The 23,302-nt window shown below is 40.9% G+C and overlaps 1 protein-coding gene across 1 annotated transcript in view; it reads right to left on the bottom strand.

The window, feature by feature from the left end:
- LAMA4 (laminin subunit alpha 4) overlaps nt 1-23,302 on the bottom strand; it is a 90,417-nt gene that overhangs the window by 37,120 nt on the left and 29,995 nt on the right. The window contains exons 3-11 of the mRNA XM_015858724.2: nt 21,146-21,270; nt 17,418-17,498; nt 12,373-12,587; nt 9,518-9,613; nt 8,099-8,250; nt 7,850-7,960; nt 5,548-5,659; nt 2,210-2,377; nt 1,301-1,494 (exon numbers count right to left, since the gene is read on the bottom strand). Coding sequence (XP_015714210.1) covers nt 1,301-1,494; nt 2,210-2,377; nt 5,548-5,659; nt 7,850-7,960; nt 8,099-8,250; nt 9,518-9,613; nt 12,373-12,587; nt 17,418-17,498; nt 21,146-21,270 — 1,254 coding nt within the window. The remainder of the gene's footprint in view (nt 1-1,300; nt 1,495-2,209; nt 2,378-5,547; nt 5,660-7,849; nt 7,961-8,098; nt 8,251-9,517; nt 9,614-12,372; nt 12,588-17,417; nt 17,499-21,145; nt 21,271-23,302) is intronic.

Genomic DNA, 23,302 nt, shown 5'->3' with positions numbered 1-23,302 from the left:
ATTAATTTCTTTATATATTACAGCAGGAACAGTTATTGGAATTAAGTATTAGTCAGTGAATGGTCAGCATAAACAAATCAACCACAGACATATTATAGTGACCTAGAATTTCTTTTTTCCTGTAGGATTTTAAATTTATGGTATCGAGAATGCTTTTCACTGTCAATAATAAAGCTAACTTGAACAATCTCTCATTGTGAGGGAAAATGAAAATCCAACAAAGCACACTTATGACTTTAGCTAGCTCACATAAGGCTGCATTTCAGACACGTCAGGAGCTGCAAACTGCAACTATAACAATGAAACAGTAGAAAAATAAAGTCTTGATACATGAAGGATCTCAAGCTTCTCATAGATGATTTCACAAGAATAGTGCGCCTGAGTTACCTTCTGTATTATTAGACATTCCACATCATCATGAACTTCTAGTACAGCGGATTTAAAGAGCTCAAAATGGAGCCACTGTGGTACTACTAAACACAGAGTTTAGTCTGAATTCACAAGATCATTCTTTTGATGAGTGGATTGCTCCCTAAACTGCTCTCCTCCAGACTCCAAACAATTTCAGCCATTAAAATGAAAACAGGTTCAATTGATCAACACTGAAGTTATTCAGTATATAACAGTGCCTAAGAAAAAACTACTGTAGCCTCATAGCAAGGCAATTCACCCAGCAAGTAGGAAACCCATTTTCAAGCTATCCGGTGAGGACTGGTTAGAGGATGGATTTGTGCTTGCTGACGCAAAGACAGTCCTCTGCTCCTTCTAAAAAACAAAACAAAACAAAAAAGTGGAGGCATTTTGCTTAAAAGAGGAGCAGGGAGAAAGTTTGGATGAGGCAGTATGAACCCAGCCACAGTCCAGAACCTAAATGCAGCGCAGTCTTTATAAACAGAACATATCAATAGAATATAATTACATTGGTGAGGTCCTTCCACATTGTGAAGTCCTTCCACATTATAAATCAGTGCATAGTAGATGAAACAATTCCACCACAATATTTATTGTAACTGTGCTACTTGGAATACATCTTCTTATGTTTAGGCATCAGTAATCATCTTTTCCTTGGCCAGCTAGGACAGGCTGTGCCAAAAGCAACATGCATTATCACTTCACAAAAAAGTCATAATTTTTGCACTTCTCAGCTTGTTTAGAACTTGAATGTTAAACTCATCCTGGTAAATGGTTCCAGGACCTTTTTTGAGATGGTAATTTCTAAATGTAAATGATAATTCACTATTTTAAGTACTAGTAAATATGAGCTATTTCACATGCTGATAATAAATAGACTGCATAATACCTCATGTTCTTGAAGATTGGCTGTGTTTTCCTTATTTATTGCCTCTGTTTGTATAACATAGTCAAGTGCCTGGCCTAATGTCTCCTCCAGATCTGACAGCTTCATATTGTGCTCGCTGAGCTGCTCCACCACATCAGAAAACAGAGATCTGGTGTCATTGTACCTCTCATGAAACTCTTCAACTCGTTGTAACACTGAAAGAAAAATCAGAGATGACCAATTAACCAGAGCAGGCACATGCAAACATGCATAAGGACTATTGTGTATTTTTATGCTTGTCCTGTCATCAGGGAAACAAGCAGAAACTTGGGACAGTCACTTTAAAGCGGGGGCACTTTGGGCTGCTGTAACAGGCTTACTATGTTTGCCTGTCACAGCCATGATGCTGCTGGCATCTTTTCCACAGCTTTAGTGGGGTGGGGAAAGGCAGGAAAAGAAAAAGCTGTGGCCCTGATATTTATTTAATGCTTGATAATCTCCTGAAGTCAGTAGTTACCCTAGCTTCGGTTAGGAGACTGGCTGTCTGAAGCTGAGATTGCTTTTATGTTGGCAGATAATGGCTTCTTTCACTTTTCTTTTTTGCCCACAGATTTGCTCTTGTGCTTTTTTTTTTCTCCTCCAAACCATCAGGAGTTGGAATTATTTTTAATCTCCTTCATTCCTTGTTTAAGTAATTAATTACGGTAGACTCCTGTTGGACACACAGGTCTCACGTGACCTGCTCTTACATTCTCCCAAGCTGTGATGTGTGTGGCTGCTCAATCACCAGCACCTGCTGTTCCTCCCCAGGATCTCAGCATTACCTCCCAAGCTGCCCAGCACAGACCTCAGCATTATGTCCTAAACTGCCCAGCCTGAGCCAGCTGCACATCAACATCCAGGTGAATGGAAGAAAGATTCAAAACTCACAGTCCTCTGCAGCATGTTCCTCCTCATCTGCAAGTTGCTTCTCATTTGTGAAAGGCTTACGGCTTTTGATCTCCTTCAGCATCTCCTCAGCCACATTCAGCTTCTGGGCAATTTCATCAGGGCTTAGCTCTTGTTGAATCGCATAGTATTTCATCTTGCTGCTGATTTCTGTGGGAAAAAGGAACAGATGGTCAATCTAGCATGGTACAGAGAAGTAAACATTGTGGAGTACTTCTATTTTTGTGAATCCAGATCATGCTGGCAACAAAAGAAAATTTAATTATCCTACAACTCTACAGTAGGTAATTATTATCTTTAATCCAGTCTTAAAATGAAACTTGCAAATAAATGCTTTCTGGCATATGTAGGGATCTCATCAGAAGACGATGAGATTAAACAGGCAAGGGTAATGTGCTTTATTTGGCTTGGCAGCTGGGATCATCTTTTCCTTTTGAGCTCTGTGGCACATAGCAGATTGGGACTTTCATCCAGGATCATGTTTTTAAGTGTTACTGAAAAAATATGATGTTTATTAAATAACAACAGCAGTAAGGAGACTAAAATAATCTCTTTGGCCATCTGAAGAAGTTTGAGGCACCTTTAACATATGGCTTCTGGTCTAATGATGGCTTGCTGGTTTGGAGATGGGTATTATTTCAAGTTTTTAGTCTGCTCAGAAAATGCTGTTGGATCCCTGCAGCTGAAATTGAGTTTACCCATTCCCAGAGCAAGCATTATAAAGTTTTCCCACTTTTTCATCTTTGGCTTCAAATACCAACCACATCCTCTGTGAGTAGCTCTGGCTTGCATTCATCACTACTGTCGTGGATATGCAGATTTGCCAAAGCCAGTACTCTCCATCTGAAATTTTTAATAAAGTATGTATGTGTCATTGTGGCACAACAGATTCTTTGGCAGAGTATCTTTTCATGCAGTTTTGGGATGGCTCCTGTTCTCATTAGTGAAGCTCTGAAGTCTCAGCAGTAACTGAATGGCTCCACAGCTTTCTTTTTCCTTCTCCTTCTGGCATGCACACACATATATGTGTATGTAAATGGGCACAAGTGTAGATCTTACCTTCAGAAGGACTTGGATCACTTTCTACAGGAGAGATGGAAGAGAATGATTTTGGGTATGGTGAAAATCATTTTCGCCCATCTGTTTCTAACTTTCTTTCTGGGTGAACAGGCATTCTTTGAATTGCAGGCACAGGTGTTGGTTTTCTACAATAGCTCAACCTGACTTCTGCTATCTGTGTCCTAAAATAGAAACATTTCTGCCTTCTGCATTTCCTTTTTTTCCCTCAAACAGCTGATGGTTAAAAAGAATTATCTACACAAGTCAGCCAGTGTATACTGATGACAATCAATGAGGCTTAGGCTGACACCTGTAATCAGAAACTGTAGAAATAAAATGTCACAGTTGACCATATAATTAAAGGTGATCTAGAATCATAGATGTAAGAATGTAGTACATTTTTAGCATTATGTGTGCATGGTCTTAGCCTGCCTCATCTTTGTGACAAGTTAACTACATTTGTTGAAATTAAAGCATTGGTTAAAACACCCATGGAGCTAATGGTTAGCAATGATAAGGATTGATATGTCTCAGCTCTTCCTTACAAAAGCTGCCACAGAACCTGCAATTACTGCTCTAAGTCAGAACCACTCAAGTCTGTTAATTAAGGATTTCTATCAATTGAAAATGGGCTCTTTAACCTCACCCTCACCTGCCAGGCAGATTTCTTTTCTGGTTCCATATGCAGATTTTACAATCTTGGCTTTGCTAAGGACTGTGAGAAATCAGTGTGCTCTATGGCAGCATGGATGTTTTTGTGATGCAGATGTACAGGGGACTGGAATGCTTCTGAATACATTCACTTGGGTTTTATTGCTTTCTGCAGGTGTAGAAGAAGAAGCTGAGATTGGTGTAATATCAGTTTTATATACCATTATGATAATGTTATGTCCGGATGAAGATGACCATATTTTACTTGGAATACTTTTTCAAGTGCAGTTGTGCTTAGGAAGGTGTTCACTGTTGACATTTAACTTTTGATGTATAGTAAAGTAAAAATTCTAGAAGATCCAAGCAGTTCTCAGGCAGTAAATCAAACAAATCTTCTCCTGGGAAGGTCTGAAATACGTACACTTACAGTCAGAAGAGAAATCATGTTCTGAAATTTATGTTAGTTCTAGAGATGTTTTATTGCTCCAACATGTTGCCCGAAGATGGACATAAGTTTCACTTGCATCTCCACATATCATATGCACAGATGAGCAGGACACTGAGATAACAGGAGACAGTTTGTCTCATTTTAACATGAAAAAGCTTTTGGTTTCATTCTTCTAATTTTGGAAGCTCTTAATCATGATTACCTCTCCTGATGTGAGACAGCATCACTATAACCATTTCTGACAGTCTGTTCTAGCCATCTGCTTTTAAGCTCTGCATTTCACTTTGAAGGGAAATGAGAAGCCAATGAAAATGCAGTTTTCTAACAATATTTCCGTACTTCAGGAAAAAGAAAAAAGACAAAAGTCACCCTCTAATGCTGTTCAAATGATGCTGAACCCACACTCAACTGGAACTTTTGGTCAGATAAAGCAATAGAAAACTTGAGGAGAAAATCACCACCTTCCACAGTGAGCTTGGGAAAGCAGTACACCCACAAAATGGTGTACTATTCAGCATCTTTTTAGGAGCATTTGCATGATGCTACATCAATCAACATAGTTCTGCCAAGAAACAATTTGCTAAAATGCAAAATATTGGTGATTCACCAGAGGAATCACCAGATTTAGTCAGAACTGACTGCCATGGGTTCAAAAGGAAAAATGATAATTAATAAAAATCTGCCCACTTGCCCCCTTGTGTGTCCTCTGTTATTTATCTGCATTACTGGAAAAGTGCACTTGCATTAACCTGCTAGAAAAGAAGATACCAAACATTCTTAGCTCCAGTCTCATTCTTGTGTTTGTGGCTGCAATCAGTTCCAGTCTGATATCAACTCTTTTTATTTTTTAATTACCACTAGTATATAAATACCTCGAGTGTCTATTCAAACAATCAGAGGTTACAAATTGAATTATCTTAAAACATTTCATGTAAACTTATTATTATTTTGCTTTTTCAGAATGAGAAAAAAGGAGACATGCTTATTCTAGTTGTCAGACCAACTCAGAGACAACCTTTCATCATGGTACTGCAGGCTCTAATGGCCTTACGTGTGGGTTGCTTTGTCAGAGTACCCAGGAGATATGGCCTTTTTTTTTTTTGCTTGAGGTTTCATTAATACATGCTTCACAGTGAGCTGAACAAGAAATAAACCCATTTACCTTGAATACTATCCCTCATATTACTAAGCTTCTGCACGATCTGAGTAGCACGGTTGTTGGTCTCCACGGTTTCCTTCTGTATCAGTAGGCCCTTGCTGGAAGCTTGATTTCCCTATGAATAAAACATATGAGCAAGATATTAAATTTTTTTTTATTTTTTATTTTTTTTCCAGATCTGTATGCATGTGTGGAGATGAGCAGAATAAACACACAGTTTGCTTTCTCCTGATAAGCATGCGAAAGTCCATTTATCATATAAAGTGGTATTTACTGAGGTGTTTGAAGTGAAGGGCTGTCTTGTCGATATTTTCAGCATTGCAGAGTGAGAGATTAAAATCTGTCCCACATTTATCCATCACTTGCTGCAATCAAATTGTCATAAATTATGTACAGTTGTAAACCTCCCATCTGCCAAGTCTCCTAGGCATTCAGCAGGGCTGGCTGATTTTGCTGCATATTGCATTTACTGAATAAGTGTATAGATTGCAGAGTAAGGTATGAAGCTCAGCACCATTTTTAGATTGCTGTCTCCCTCATGTGAGGTTGCCTGTTATGCATCTTGTTAAAAGAAAGCAAGCATAAGGATTCAAAAGGTCCAGAAGAGCGTAGCCACACTCTTATCACAAAAGCCTATAGATAGCAGGCGAAGGTCAAGGAGGGGCCTCTGGAGGTCATCTGGTCCGACCCCACTGCTCAAGCAGGGACACCTACAGCAGGTTGCCCAGGACCATCCCCATACAGCTTTTGGAGATCACCAAGGAAAGAGATTCCACAACCTCTCTCAGCAATCTACCCCAGGGCTCCGTCATTCACAGCACACCATAGTAAAGAGGTGTTTCCTGATGTCCTGTATTATGGCTGGGGCTGAAATTCCCCATTGCATTTCCCATATGTGCATGAAGTGACACTGTGCCCAAACAAGCGAGGCACTGACTGAAGCTGTTAGGGAGGTGAACATTTACCACGGCACAGCTATCATGTTGTCTGGACAGATGTTAACTCTGTGAACCCTTAAATTCAATTTTCAGGAGAAGACAGAAGACAGCATGGCTGCTGCCCATATGTATGTGTGTAAGACTGCACCACACGCTTGGAAGTGGCACAGTGTTCAGTTCAATGCCCTCTTAGGGCCTGCAACAGCTAAAATTCCCACTGTAAAGTCAGTTTGACCGTGAGAATGAACAGCTGGACAGCTCGGGCTGCTGCTGAGCACCAGGGGGCGCCTGAGGCCACGCCGACATGGCCGGGCTTAGCGGATGGTTTGCCTCGTTCGCTTGCTTGTTTTCAGTCTTTGAAGGGCTTGTCCTTCACTGCTCTCAGGGTTTCCCGTGGATGGCCAAAAGGTTGTAGTGGGAAGCATAGCTGTGTGTTTTCTTGCCCTGTGCTTTGCTTGGAGCCTGGGCAGGAAACAAGTTCGGCTCCCAAAAATCTCTGCCAATCGCTCATGGATAAGCTGTGCGCAGCTTTACTCTGAGCTCATCCCAAGCAGATTCCAGCAGTTACAGATCACATCTATCACATGCACTCACACTTCTCCTTCCAACACAGAGGCCTTGTAATTCTGCAGTGCCCTTTCTCCTCCATGGACAGTGACTCCACCATCTCCCTGGACAGCCTATGCAAATGCTTCATCACACTTTCTGAGAATAAATTTTTCTCAATATCCAATCTGTGACATATCACATCAGTATTCTTTCAGGGTGCAGTGAAAGTGCTCTGTGAGCTGAGAGCAGATAACCTTAATTTTATAGCCTGGCAATTGAATATGCATGTAACATTTATGATTATAATTGTGTTAAAATATATCTCGAGTGCTGATTAGGCTCCCATCTCAGTGGGTACCTCAAAAGGCTTTTAAACCAACAGCTTTGTAGCACATTGTGAAGTGACTAGTCAGACTGAATGGAATTTTACAAGGGCATACGTGTAAAATAAATATAATATGAAGATTCCTAAAGTCAGTCCAAATTACTTAAGTGCTGGTTTCTTTGTTTTGAAATGTCAAGGCAGGATGTCTACTGTGCCTATGGTGTAAGGGGAGGAAAAAAGAACTAGATTCCAAGGGGAGTCTCTTTGCTGTCTTTGACAAACCTCTGACCACACTCAGAAGAGTTTGGCTCTTCCTCTCCTGGGTGGGTCTTCAGCACTTTTAATGTGGAGCCTCAGTAAAGTAGAAAGTTGAGAAATAAAACGTTATCTCATCTTTCATTCAGGGCACTCTTGCTCTTGTGCAGTGAACTTTGTTTGCCAGCATGAGAATATGTCAAGCCACAGGGCCTCTGTGCACTGGCTGTGAACAAACCTGGTCATCCAGGTTGTCTGCCTCTCTCAGGAGATCATTCATGTCATCCTCAGCATCATCAACCTGGATGGTCCAAAGTGTGGAGTGGTCCTTTTTTTTGGACATTGCTGCCTGTGTGTAGGGAAAAAGAAGTCAGCACATCCCAAAACAAATTTCAGAGATGTAAATTTCAATGATTGGAGTGGAAATCCATAGATGAAAATTACATAAAAGTAAAAAAAGAAAGCACAACATCATCAATGTTTGTACCTGGAGATGGGTAGTAGTGAGGTTCAGGTCATTCAAGCGTTTCTGAGCTGCAACACCTGTAGAGATGCTCAATAAAGTTGATTTGCTTTCATCAATAGCCAGGACCGCTAACCGGATGTCATCTGTCAAATCCCAAATACATTTATCGCAGCCTGATAAGAAAATAAAAATGTCATTTTACTTTTAGTGCTTGTGAAACTTAATAACATCTTAAATTTACTTTGGAGTGCCCCTTGGGGTTTCCTCTCTCTGACAGGGATGGGTCTTGATTTATATCCATTTTTTTTTCCCTTTCATCCACCCACTCCCAAGGTCCCACAGCACAGCCACGATGCTTCCAGCTGAGCAGCACCAGATGGGACTGCTCTGAAGGGCCATCGAGGCAGCACTGCTATCAGTAGGGAGCGGGAGATGAGGCATTTCCTGGCTATTCCCTAGAGGTTCCACGTGTTTGTGTCCCAAAGAACAACAGATGGGGGTCAAAAAAACAAGTTCATTTTGCCAAACAGCCAGAACTCTGCATTTTAAATCTGGTGGTATGAGAAGTAAGGATGTCCAGCAGCCAGACACACGGCTGTCTATCTGATTAGAATGGCAACTTCTCAAAGCGGAGTTATGACATGTTGAATTGTGCTGCAGCAGAGCTACATCCTTGTCCTGTATGAATGCTTGCAATGCCACCTTGTTTTTAGTGACATTTGTGCCACCAGTGAAAGCAGGAGACTTAGATGTATGTGAAATACAGATTCCTGTAGGAACTTTTGCTTGGTATTGTACAGTCTGTATTCCTGATGGCAGCAGCTGCCAAATGTTTTCCTTCTGATTGTGCTTCTAGACACGTGATCCCTCTTGGAAACATGCTTAGGAGTCTGTAGGTGATATGTAGTCTATATAATACTATAGTCTTCATGCTATCTTTTTAAAAGTATCAGTATTCAATAGAAGTTATAACAGTGCTTTGCAAAAATCCCCAGGCTTCCTGTATTTAGAATAGAGCAGATAGCTGCAAAGCAACTGACTGATGTGTGCATGTCAGATTCAACAGTAACAATTTATATTTCATATAAAATGAGAAAAACAGAAATGATATGCAAGGTAGTGTTTAAGGGCTCGAGTGGCTTTTTTGCAGGCTCTGTAGCTCTAGGCCTAGAGAAGTAGCTTTCATGATATATCCCTACTGCTCAGCAGTTTGTGCCTAAGCATATAGCCTGTTTTACAGAGCTGAACATGTTCAGTCAGGCAAGTAAGTACAAATTAAAGTACACAGTTGGTAGGGCGCTGCATCTTTACATGTTTAAGTACCCTGCAGAACCAAGGTACAAGTGTGCACTGGAGAGAGAGAGCTGAGCTGTTAAGTTAGTATCTGCAAACATCTGAGAGTGATCTTCATTTTTGGTGTTCTTATAATATTATTCTTACTGATGGTTGGGCAGTCTGTGCCAGTAGAAACTAGAGGACTGTCCGCAAGGCATTCTCCAGTCTGGCTGTCACACATTCTCCCACCGCAGTTACATGCTGAGGAGAAAAATAAAAAGGGTTTTAAAGTAGTAATCTTAAAAACGTTCAACCCAGTTTTCCCATTCCAATACTAATGAAATGTAGGATTGTGCAAAGGTAATCAAACCAAAATCAAGGGCTTTCTTGACTAATTTTTCCTTAATTACATAGATCGGACCAGATGAAATATGAGCCATAACACAGAAAGTATGTGCTGAAATGACCTGTTCAAAGCTTCCCAGATGGTCAAAAGCAGAAGCAGAAAGGCCAGAGTTGTCCAGTGGTGCCATTGTATGTTACATTTTGCAGAGGGTGACATTTAGGAGATGTGCTAAGGAAAGTAGAGCAGCTGATGTTAATTACTTGTTACGTATCTCTCTGCAGGCCTACGGAACTTTTCAGTGCTGTGTCAGGCTCCCACCACATAAAGTTTCCAGCTGTCAGGGAGTGATAGTGGACTCTAAATCCAGCTTGATCATATCAAAAAGTAAGTATCTCCTGCCACTTAAAATGAAGAACAAGTGAGGTTTAACATTTTTGTAAACTGAGTAAGCTGTACTTCCTTTGCCAACACAAGTGGCTTTTTAAAAAGTTTTGTTTTTAATCTAAAGTGTTTCTCTCAAGATTTAATTGGCCTTTTTAAAATATATTATTTTCAAGATTAAAATATTCTTGGAACACTTTGATAGAATAACAAAAATTAGTAAAAGAGAGGAACAGCAGCGACTTATCTGGAATTCGTTTTACTCTTGTGATTCATGGTTTCAGCGGAATGTTATAACTAACAAAATTGTTTAGTGCCATTTTACTGCAGCCCATTCATTGTTCTCTGTGATAATGTGATTGTTTTCCCTTATATTTACATTCCACATTGAACATTCAAGGAATTTTCTAGGAAAATTTGTAATGTAACCTTTAAGTCAACATGACACACTAACATTAGAGTATTTCTTTGTAACTGAACCAAAGTTAGTAGACGTATTCATTCATTGTACTAGTAATGAAAGAAGTTGGTTATGAATGTTGTGAGGTAATCAGCCTTTTGACTTCTCCACAAGTTTGAACTGGCGTAATGCAGTTCCTGAATCTACACTGTTTTAATTTGTTGTTTTTTTTTTTTCCATTAAGAAATGAAAGAGAAATCTCAGTTGAAAGCAGAGATTTCTCTTAATCTGCACCACATGATCTACACAGTAGCTCTAGTTTGGATTAGGTTACTACTCAAGAAAATCAAATTGTGTTCTCTTATTTAACTAGATAACTCTTAGCTTGTTACACAAATGTGTATAGTAAATTCATTTAAAAAGCAGTTCTGACAATATTTCATCAACTTGTTCAGGAGGTACCAAATTTTTAACAGGGAGTTGATAGTTTCAGTGCTATCATGGTTTACTGGTAGAGAAAGTTCCTAATTTACCTGCATTTCTGAGGGACATTTGTAGGTAGCTTTGAAGTGTGGATAAGGACACATAATTAAGAAATTTAATGAAAGGAGGCTGAAAACTGCTATTGACAACTACAAAAAAGTTTTCTTCTGCATGAAAGAAAAAATCATGATCTTAGCTGGATAGAAGCAATTGCCTTCTTTTTCTTTTGCTTTTTTTTCTTAAACTGTGTATCAGAAAGTTAAATACTACAGAGGCATTCTTACCCTAATTTCTGCAACTCATTATTGGTGCAAACCAAAACTATATCGAGCTGATGGAAGTGTGACAACTTCTGTTTGGATGCTTTATGTTCAGATAGGCCTTCCAAAATGATATTTTTCAATGTATTTCAAATTAGACATTTGAAACTCCTTATAATCCTCAGACTTTTGGCAAAGATGCTCTTGGCTGTTTGGAGCTCAGCTTTTGCACGTGGCCTAGGCACATGCAATTGCTGTGGCTGAGATAAAAAGCTTGATGCATTTCTTCTGTCTCATGGTGCTCAGGAGCCATGAAGTACACTGCCATTCTCTATTGCAGAACTTCAGTTACATCATCTGCGCTGAGCAAAGTTAGTCAGTGAAATGCATAAGCAGGATTTGCTTTTACAACCTAAATTGTGGGCAGATGCTGAGTGCCCAGATCCAGACATGAATTGAGCTTCAAGATGTGCAGCTCCCTGCAGCCACTGTCTTTGGCTTGTTTGGATACCTGTGATCTGTTTTGGGGGTTACAGTGTATTACCTCCTCTTCCTGTTGAGCATAAATTGAATTAATGTAACTTAGTGAAGCAAATTACACTTTGGAAACAGGAACAAAACAAGAAGGAACTGTATCATGCACTGTTCACATAAATGATGACAAAAGACACTTGAGTCCAGACTGTCCTCACAGCCTCTATAATCCAGGCACCCAAACTCAAGACTGTAGTAAATGAATAAAAATTCCAGGTGCATATCAAGTTGCAAGAAGTATAGAAGTTTTATCAAGACACTGCAAACACACCAGGGACTGTACCTTGAACACTTTGGAGAAAGATGCAGTCTCTCCTCCCAGAGCCAAAACAATGACAAGGCATGAGGTCAAAGTGCTGTCTGGCATTTGGTTAGAATGTGGGGTCTGGGCTATTGAGACTTTCTTATGGTCAGTGGAAAACAGTCTAGTATTAGGGATTATTCAGCTGATGGAGCATCCACACTGATGCACTGGGAGTGTGGCCAGAAACCCCCCTGCTTCCCAGGCCCACTCCCATGCATCTGATGACTGATTCAAACATCTATGGGAGACAGTCTGTATCCCATGCGGTACCCTACTTCATTCATTTCCGTTACATTGAACTACAGACAATACCTGTACAATTTTTAGCGAATATGGCATCCCCGTAGTAACCTGGAGCACATCGCTCACACTTGAAGCCTGTGGTGTGGTGCAGACAGTTGCGACACTGGCCGGTCACTTCATCGCAGTCTTCAAAAATCAGGTTTGGGTCTGAGTTGCCACTGCAGTCGCATTTTTTACAAGTGCTTCCAATTAGCAAAGGATTCCCATAGTAACCAGGGGCACACCTGAAAGGAGAAGCAAGCCCAAAGTTGACCTGAAATGACATTCTCATCTGCAGTACCATTATTATCTTATCTAACTGATGTTCTCACGAACTGATAAGGACAGAAGTTAGGAGCCGTACTCCTGCAGAGGCTTTTTTATGCTCCAACCTCATATTGTCCTGTTATTTATTTTTCCCTCTTGAACACTTCTGGTTCAGTCACTCTAGTCTGTGTTATATTTTTTGTATACTTAACTGGGCAATGATTTGTTCCCCATTGTTTAAAATATAACAGCATGACCTTGGCAGAGAGGCAGTTCTGGTGTTTATTTTGGTCTCTTTCAGCTTTGGATCTCTCCAACTATATTGTGTTATATAGGAAACTCGGGCAAGAGACTGCTTTGCGTGATGTGGAAACTCAGAGGAAGTTCAGATGTTATTTTCATTATGATGCAGATAGTAGAATTCTGACCTGAAGAAGGCTAAGTAAATATGTCTGTGATGTGGCACTGGGATGGCTGCTGGTGTTTGCAGAACCAAACAGGTCTTGAACCAGTCCTTTACATCCACAGCATTTTTCTGGTTTGTTCTGTTAGCCTGTTGGCTGAGGCCTAAGAGTAAGAATGTCTTTGAGCCCAGGAGGGGAGGATGTCTCTGGAGGGTTGCAGAGGGAGAGCAGGACACAAGCAGCAGGCACTGCAGAGAAGTTGCATTTCATGTTTGGTCATTTTTGGGGTGCATTTGTGTTGAATGCTTGCTACATCATGAAATGGGATGGGTATTAAAACTGGTGATTTTTTGGAAGTCTAGACGAACCAGCAGTACGTCATACTCCTGGGTGAGCTGTGACCTTCTGCTAAGACAACAGGCAATAGACTTAGTGTCATCATCTGGAAGGAAAGGGCAAGCGCTCAGTTAAGGAAGTTTCTACTGGCAGCAGTATGCTTGTTCCCACTTGCCCCAGGTATTTAGGAAGCAGAGGAAACCAGGGCTGCCAGCTGGCAGGATGGAGACAGCCTATGTAGCCACAGGCATTGTTGCAGGGTGGCAGAAGAGCTTGTGACCCTGCAGTCTGCACCACAGATGCTGGGGACTTGTGGCCCCAAACTGGGAATGAAGAATGGCTGCAGGGAAGGGGAAACTATCTGGTGTAATGATTGCTCACTGAAGTCAGAGGGTTGAATGGTTGTTGGAGTGATTTAGTTAAGGAGTTATCTTTGTTATCCTGTTTTATCACCCTGTTGTCCTTGTCTTTTCTCCCATCCATTAAGCCTGGCATTCAGATACTGTTTGTTCTGCTCTTTGTGGGTGAGGAGGGCGAGCTCTCAGGCAGTTTAGTTTAATTTTCCCAAGATTCTGGCTGGGGACACAAGATGAGATCTGTTGTCTCCTGAAATATGAACATCGACAAATCTTGGTTCTGCCCTGTCCCAACAATGAAAATGTGGGAGATCTGATAAGAGCTTCAAGTTTTCTATTCATACATTTGCTGAAGTTTTTTTTTTTTTTTTTTTTTTTTAAAATAAGGAAAATAATTTCCTCAGTGCTCTTTTGTTCATTTCCCAGTCCTGAACCCCCACAGTTAAAAACACATATAAAATTTTAAGCATCTTAACATAAACCACTTGGCTTCCTCAAATACTGTCTTTGCCAATGGCAAAGAGTCTGTTTGTCTCTTTGCAGCGCTGCCAGAATCTTTGCTGCAGATCTTATCACTTGGGTGACCCAGATGTAAAGAATAAAAATGTGACTGGGAGTTCTCTGTACTCAAATAAGATTGTGATTTAACTGACTGGAGCGGAATTACTCCCCTTTTCCACACGAGTTAAATCAGGCAGTTATGTGTGATGCTTTTTTTTAGTCATGCCAAAAGGTTTACTAATTTTCTAACATTTCAGACAAAGTGAGATAGTCATATTGTCCAAAATTTCAAATTTTCAAGCTGTATATGAAGTTTGAAAAAGAAGAAATATATCTTTTTTTTTTTTTTCTGCTGTTGTTGTTTAAATCTTCTGAGCCATTTGTTATATTCTGAGCACTCAGTACCTTGCAGCATTTCTCTTTTATCTTCTGTACTTAGATAATTTTCCAAGTGAATCATCTGTCTGATGTGTCCACCAGCTCACAGAAACCACTGGGCAGTGCTCAGGTGAGAGTGTGCCACCAGCCAGTGTAGGCTTTCAGACAGTAACTACCAATGACTGCCTGCTATTCCCATCAGGCCTGTGGTTTCTCATAAGGACAAGGTGATTTTTTATTTTATTTTCAGAAATGCTCCATTCAGTTCACTTGCCAGAAATGCAGTGGGCAGTTCCTCACAGATAAATCTGTGGGCCTGAAAGCAAGTGCTGCTTTTTACAACTCACTGTTATTAGCCATATCTGCTAATCTAGAGTAGCTGTCTAAAACAAATAGGAATTTTTAGAGCTGTGAATAAATGTGTCACCCTCACTATTCCCTTCTCTTTGCTTTTCAGGGCACATTAGAGGTTTGGACTGTGCCTTTCCTCTTTTGAATGGTTGGTAGCACATAAGAAGAGGAGGGACTACTAAATGAAAACTTATTGCTCCATCTTTGTGCTTTATGGTCTGAAAAAGTAGAAGCCTGGGGTAAATGTCTTTTTCCTCTGCTGCATCAGTAAGGGGCTCTTTGTTGCTAAGAAAGAATATTTCTTCTCCCACGTGATTTCTCAGCATTGTGGAAATATCAAAGCTGCTAAGCTATCTTTGTTTCATTTTACAGCCTTGTTTGCTTCCTGCATTTACTGGTGAGTAAGAAATTAACATCCCCTTCCCTGGCAATGCCAAAGGGACTATTTTCTTCTATTCACTTTGGAATCTAAAGCATAATTCGTTCAATTATGTTTTTTAACATTTGGACATTAGCAAAACCTGCATTTCATCTGCTGTCACCTCAGCTCTTTACTGCTAGAGTCCAGGAGCAAAATGACTCATTCTAAAATGCTAAACTTTGAGGTGGTTTTCACACTTCCTAGGAAAGACCTCCATAATTTCACATAATTCACCAGCACACATAACCAGCTAGATTTGTGCCAAGGCCCTGACATAGCACAAGGAAGACTCCTACACAATTCCAGGAGATCAGAGCAGGTTGTCATGCAGGCACTGCCCAAAGAAGGGTGTCTCACTGCCCTGTAACCCTGCTGCAGGCAGTTGGGAGAGGGGCATGGGGAGGAGGAGGGTGATAAGATGTAGGCTTCCTCTGTCCTGGGTACACAAGCTGCCCTATGGGATGTGGGATAGGCAGGAGTAGTGTCCCGTCTCCTTTGGTGCTTCTATGGTGCAATGGCTGCCAGCACCAGCAGCTAGTGTTAGTTTGTTCTTTGACAAGTGAACAGGGACAAGCATCTCTTTTTAGTCTTTGAAATGCTTTTTGTCCTGTCTGACATGAACCAGGAGCAGGACCAGCAGCCTAGCTGAAGGACAGGGCTCTTTGTCACTGTAAGCCACTTACCGCAGCAGTTTGCAAAGGGCTTACAGCAGTGACCAGGACAGGCTGATTTTTTTTTTTTTTTAGTAACTTTTTCTAACCCATCTATACATATTTTGAAACAGCTGCCATGTGTAAGGCTGGGTAGAGGCTGTTAGAAAGGAAAGCTGCTGCCATTCTCCGCTGCTGCTGTGAATCTGCTGCTCATTTCATGGGATGTGATTTGCTTGTAGTCTAGGATGACATTTTAATAACCATTAGGAAACCTCAATGACCTTTTAATTGTCTGCATTATCCTCTGTGTATACATTTGACATTTCCTAAGAACAAAAGCATGCAGCCATAGCCCTGGAAACAAGGTTTTTTTTTTTTTTTCTCTTTTCATTTTGTGCCATCTGTCTAGAGGGCTTTCACTATTGCTGTCATTGTGTTAGTGATGCAGAGGTAATACGTTGATGTTTTAGCATCTTCTGTAAGGGCAAAAGTCTTCATTCTCTTTTTCATCTTACCTTTTACACACTGATTTCTGTTCGCATATTGAGCATCTCCTTTCTCCCTCTCTTGTAAAGTATCATCTAAATGCAAACTGTGCTCATTAAAGAAAGTGGACTGAATTCTTAAATGGTACAGAGGCTTTAAGAAAAGTCAAAATAAAGCATTGTGAAATTCAGTGTCTGAACTGTCCTATACCCCTTAGTCTTTGTGTTAGAGTGGTTTTAATTTATCGTCTGCTCAAGGAGAATTATAATTCCATTTCTGACATTCACAGTAGCATTGTCCACGTGTGTCCATGGCAATACGGCCCTTTACAAGACAGGAGAGTAAGTTATATTTCTACTGCAAATCTCCATTTGTTTGTGTACTTCGTCATTTACTGGAATTGCTTGTGAGTTGAAAAGCAACACTGACCTATGGTTGTTTGCTTGACTTTGTTTAACAATGCATATAAAGTACACTTAATGAAAGCATCTGCTCATCACGAATTTGACCAGGTAAGGCATTTCCTCTTTTGCTTTTGAGACATTTAATCAGCAGAAGCCTGTTATGTTGTCAGAGTGGAGCACTGCAAGAGGCATCTATGGTGGTGATTTTTCACTTCAGCTGCTCTTTCTGGTTTGTATTTTCATTTTTAAATTGTATTCCTTTTAGTAAGATAACCATGTAGAGGTACATAGAGTGCAAGGAGTGGGTCAAAGAACATTGGATGTAAAAGTCTGTCTTACCTGACATGTCTCCACAGGGAGTCTTTATAGATTTTACTAGGAATTAAATGAGATTCTTTGAGAGTGTTTCAATCAAATGAATCTACTGTGCAGGGTTTCTCCCCAGTATGTAAAGGCTCCCTTGAAGACTCCAGAACTTCAGTATTTTTGACCATTAAGTCATCTTGTTAGTTTCTTACCTTTCACAGTTGGGTCCTGCATAGTTTTCCTTACAGACACAGCGTACATTTCCATTTTTCCGATAACAGGAGACTGCAAAGCTGGAATTTCATTAGAGTGACTCATTAGAATAGCAGGCAGTGACAAACAGGTGAGAGTTTCTTCACAAACAATGGTCACAGATTGTCCATGCAAACTCTGGCTCTTGATTTTTCACTGTTGAATATTCCTTCATGGGTTTCCCTAAGCTCTGTATGTGATGCATATTAAACCCCTTGTCTAGTCTTTTTAATTAATGTAGAACCACTAATTAGTGTACAAAACTATGGAGCTATATAGTTCCCAGATACATTCCAATTTCTGTCTTGCAGTGTAGATCAGAGACACCAGCAAGTTTTGCTACACGTTTTAGATCAGGGATTTAGGATAGATGCGTATATAGTGCAAACCTCATTGCTTCCTGTCTTTTATTCTAAGGGACATTATGTTGTTTACAGAAAACACTGCTGAAAGCCCTTCAGACTTTGGAATGGGTGCAATAATTTCCTCTGCAAATCTCACCGTTTTCCTCAGATCTCACCTGGGATTAGTGAGTAGTGAATACTGAACTCATCGGTGCTGTCCTCACTTACGGCAACAAAGGCTGCTCTACCATCTCTCTGTGAAAGTGGTGTGAAAGTGGGAAAGATCTTAGTGCCTCTTGTGTGACCATCTTGCCAATAAGTTCTGCTGAGTGCAGAAATGTCTTGTGCAGTAATTTCCATTGCTAAGACTCTAAAACACGGATCTCTTGCTTTTGTATGTTTTCAGGATTTAACAACTGTTTAACAAAATAGAACATCCAAGGAGCAGCAACAGCCAGATATGGAAAGTGCAAATCCCATTCGCTCCAAATACAGTGAAGTTCATGACTTAAATACATCTGCTGTAATAAGGCATACAGTCCTAAAGATGTTTTCAGTTAGTTTCCAATCTGCATGACCAAATTCCTGCCAGCACTGGAAGGCAACCAGCATACTGAGCAGCAGCAGTTGCCAGCTGTAGGCCCATGATTGCTAAAGTAGAGACTGTGAGTCCTACTGCTAACCTCATCCCGAGCAGTACCAGCTCCAGTTCCTAAATGGCTGTGTGCCCCTTGAGAACTGGCAGCATCAAGAATGACTGTAAGTCTTTGTCTTCTTGTCCATCTCATGTTTCAGTGCGATGCCAAGCTGTGCTGTGCAGCTGTGGCGGTTTGCATCCCTTCTGCACAGGATTTCAAAAGACTCAGAGTGATGGGAAAGAGTATGATCCACACAATGCTTTTTCCAGGAATCAGCAGCATTAAGAGGTGACAAGAATTCCTGCAAAATTTAAATTCCCAGCAGCATTTCTTAGCTGGTGGGATATCCAGGGTCAAATACATCTGTGTCTGGGTTTGAGTTGTCTCAAAGCATTTCATATAACCAGAGAGAACACAAAATGTGATCCTTCTCATAGAATTCACAAATTAACTTCAGGAGGGCTCTTATGAGGACATGTTGAGAAAATCATGAGAGTTTGGCAGCATTCCTCTTCTTTAACAGAAGCTAATTCCTTCATGCAGTTGAACAAATCACACTGTGAATTTAAGTTATGAAATACGGCTGAAAGCTTCCTCAGGCTTTATATTTTTTGTGATCTTTTAGAGGAAAAAAGTTCATAAAATTCCCTCTGGTTTAAAAAGAAGTAACATCTGCTGAATGTGAAGCAATGTCCATCCCCCCCCCCTTTTTTTTTGTTCCAAAGAGATGACATTATGCTTCATGTAGTTTGCTCCAAAAGTTTGCAGGACAGCAGATATAGGCATGATCTTGCCAGAAAATCTGGAGACACACAGATGAATCCCAAGAAAAAGTATGTGTCTGATAAGTCTGTCAGTTTACAGATTTGGTCATTTCATCTAACTATTATGGGTTCATTGGTTATTTCCAACACAGTTCTTTATTTGAGACTTCTAATGCTTCTCTGATTTCTGGTAGAGTTACAGTGTTTTGCCTTAGTAGACATGAATTAGGATTAATGGATGGAAATACAAGAATATGAAAGGATGGCTGTTCTTTGAATTTACTTATGCAAAGCTGAATGTTGCTCAGTCATTAATATTTGCCTGTGTTCTACATGCAGCTGAAGGCTATTGCTGTGGCCAGGTCTCTGTCACGCGAGACACTGCACAGGGAATGTCTACATGTTACTTAGATACGGGCATAAAGCAAACAGGGACAGGACACTCTTTTAACTGTTGCTTTCAGGACTTGACTCCAAGGAAAACACTAAAAAATTGAAGTGGATTTTTACTGGGATAGATTTAAAAGGGTGACATATTGTTGCTCTTGAAGCATCCAAAGGATGCTTCAAAAACTTGCTCCTTGCAAGTTTTATTCTCTCTTTCCTACCCCACATTGGTGCCCTTTGGAGTTCAGAGCTCCCTTAATCCCAGGTTCCCCATATCTGTGGAGCAGCCTATGGCAGGGTAACTGCTCTGAAGCCCAGTGGGGTGTGGGCAGGGTTTGGTAGAGGCAGGTGGGCCATGCACACTACCCAGTGGCACTGCACAGAGGGCAGCCTGGAGATGTGCTGGAGCCTTGGGGATGCCCATGGGCTGTGGTAGGCAGTGCTTTTCCTTACACATTTTGTGCCCAGAAGGTTAGAAATAATAACTTTCTTTTGCTAAGGAGAAACCAGTTCTTCCAACTGTTATACTGTTCCTATTTCTGGCATTACTTATGCTGCTGAAAGTGGAGGAAGCAGGAAGTTTTGTCTGTGTGTTCATTTGTAAGCAAAACCAGGTTCTCCCCCTGTCTCTTGAGGGTTTTCTTTCTAACCCAGTCAAAGCTGCAGGTTTTCAGCTATAGCTGTTATCCACCCTGTGACCCTCCTCATGTTCACAGCTCACTGTGAAAGCCAAGGTAATCTGTGGAGTTTGGCTGGGGAGATTTTAATCTCTGTTGCTGTTTTGAGTCTGTGCCACAGAGCAGCTGAGCAAAGTGAGGCTCATCCCACCTTGGGGCTGGATGAGAAATGCTATAGCAACTGTAAACAAACACCACAAGAAAATTCCCCTTTGCTGAGGAGCCCTGCTTGCAAGTGGAATAGGAAAAAAAAAAACACACACGGGGAGTAGGTAGCTCAGTAAAAAATAGCTTCAACCTGTTGGCAAGTATTTAGTAGCATTTCCTCAGTGCACTACAGTGGAATTTGCCTGGATGCCTCTCACGTAGCACAGATCTCAAGCAAGAGGGAGCTAATAATATGTTGTTCGGATGCTTTACCAATGTGCCTCTAGACTTCTACTAACTGGCCACAGTTTGTGGTTTTTTGTTTCTTCTGAAGACACAAAATGGATAACCCTGCAGTCCTTTAGCTTGGTCTTGGTTTTCTTTTGGGCTTCAAAGCTTTTAGCCCCTGTAGCTGTGTCTACTGAAGTGGTACCATACTGGTCACAGTGTCCTCCCACCCTTTCTTTTCAGTTGTGCCCACATTAAGCAGATTCAGCTACTGTTTGCACAGAAGTCTGTCAAGCTGTGCTTTCTCCTGGTTGATTTTACCCTTCAGAGGTCACAAACTTTTTTTTTTTTCTTTTTTCTTGTGATAATTAATGGAAGCAGCTCTTAGTTTTCTCAGTTGGGATGGGCAGCAATTTTGTCTGCTGCATACAAGCAGGGATGCTTACTCAAGCTTACAAAGGGCCCAGACCAGCACAAATCAAAGCAGAGACTATTTTACGTACTTGGCAGCTTCTGGCAGGGGGCAGGGGCAAGGCTGGCAGAATGTGGGTGCTCCTCCAACAACGTCACCAACAAAGCCGTCTGGACATTGCTCGCAGTGTTCCCCTGTTGTGTTTCTCTGGCAGTCCTTCAGTGAAAAGAGAGAGAGTGATGAAAGTTAAATGAAGGTGCTGCCTAATTCAGAAAGAAATCATTTATTCAAAGAGCCGACCAAGCAGAATAGGGGCTGATGCCAGACCCCAGCCCTTCAAGGCACTGATGGAGGAAGCAAGACCCTGTAGTAACTATTACTGCTGAGAATAAAAATATGATTCTCCATATGATTATGTTGGCCAGCCAACAAGTGTTGGCAAGGTATGTGACAGGACAAACCAGATATATGTGTGCAGGGTGCTGCAGCAGAAAGAGCACTGGCTATTGTCAGAGATGTTATGGGCACTCAGGTGTAGCTGACAGCTTTGAGTTGTAAGTGCCAGTAGGAAAGATCTCTTTTTCTGCTACCAAACCAACATGAAAAATATCTTCTGGCAAATGCTGTCAGCAGATTTCAGTGTAGCCATAGGTTTCAGTAAGGCTGCTTCTTAGACCTGATAATTGGAAAAGGGCATTAGGGGAATCTGCAGGCAGATGGTGGCTAATGCACAGTGTGGTTCTGATGATTTTTCTCCTGACATGGGATGTTTCATCACTACACCTTCTTATTCTTAAAGGAGGTCTGTTAAGTGGAGAGAAGAAGCAGGAGTCTAACACATTTCTTTCTCATGACAAACTGCATTTGCAATGGCCTTTTTGTAAACTACAGAGCAATGGTACAAAATATCACTCACTTTGTAAGCAAATTTCCTGTCAACAGTTTGATGTTTTTGAGGAAATATGTTTCACCACACAGAGGGAAACTGGCCACTGGTTGATACTGTTGGAGTTCCATGACAGTAATTCAAGCTATGGTAATCTATACAGAGTATTTTTCAAAATTTTTCATCATGCTAGGTACAAAACTTTGCCTCTCAGATAACATTTTCAATGCCCCCAAAAGGTCAAATTTATCTGCACACAATTATAAACTGAATTCAGAAGTTCTGCAAGCCCAAATAAGCATTTATGAAGTATGAAGCAAAGAGACATCAGACACAGGCCAGGCTAACGGGCTATCCCCAAACAAGTCCTTTTTCCACCACTGAAGTCCCAGTATGGGCTGCAGAAACCTTTGCTTAGGCCCTGCAAATGCCTGCGTTGCGTTCAGAGTTCGCATAGGTGGTGGGAAATGACCATGGTGCCCCCAGCTTCTCCACAGGCAGATGTTTAATCCCTGAGCTGTCAACAGCAGGCAGTGCCTTGAAGAAGTGGCAAGTTGTGTGCTGGGTTTCAGGACTGCTGGTGAGCCTTCAGTTTGGACTGTCTGTGCCAGAGTTTATTCAGTAGCTCTGGCTGGGGTGGTGGGCTTTGCTCACTGATTTTCTGGTGAGCCAAGATACTCCAGATCTGAACCTTACTTTCTACTCCAACTACAGCATTTTCTTTGAAGAAAAAAGGAATGAGAAAAGAGAAATGAGATTAGGGAAGATGTTTAATGCAAACAAATAGTTATGTTTCTCTTGTGCTTGCATTGTTAAATTAGTTTCGTCTCTAAATCCTATGAGTTTACTTTAGCGGCAGAGTTTTCTCTTGGCAACACTGGTGGGTTGTTTTCATACATCTTTGTGCAGTTATCATCTATCTCCATTGAAAATGCATAATTTCAGTAAAAGACAATTATCCTTGTCAGAGCACAAAGCATATCAGATTATTTTTTGTTGCCAATCTTCCTCATTTGAATCGCATAAATGTCCCCAGGACTCATTAATTTAGTTTAGACTCTTTTTGATTCAGAGAGACTTTGCATATGTTACTGCTTTTTTTTCTTTTTTCTTTTTTTTTTTTTATTGTAGTCATGCAGAACCCGTTGCACAGCAACTATTTATTTCCACAAAGCTGTGATTTGGCCAGAGAGCCCTACAGCAGGTGGAATATGATAAGGAAAGCAAAAAAAAAGAGTCAATCTATTTCTCCATGGGTCTTTAAATATATTAGAGACCAAAAGCTGCAGAATTAACTGTTTTTTCACAGTAATACGTGCTATAAAGAGAGTATTTAGTATGCACAAAACCAGAAAGTACTGT

This window comes from Coturnix japonica, chromosome 3 (assembly GCF_001577835.2).
Source record: "Coturnix japonica isolate 7356 chromosome 3, Coturnix japonica 2.1, whole genome shotgun sequence".
NCBI lineage: Eukaryota > Metazoa > Chordata > Aves > Galliformes > Phasianidae > Coturnix > Coturnix japonica.
This window is presented reverse-complemented; position numbering and strand designations above follow the sequence as displayed.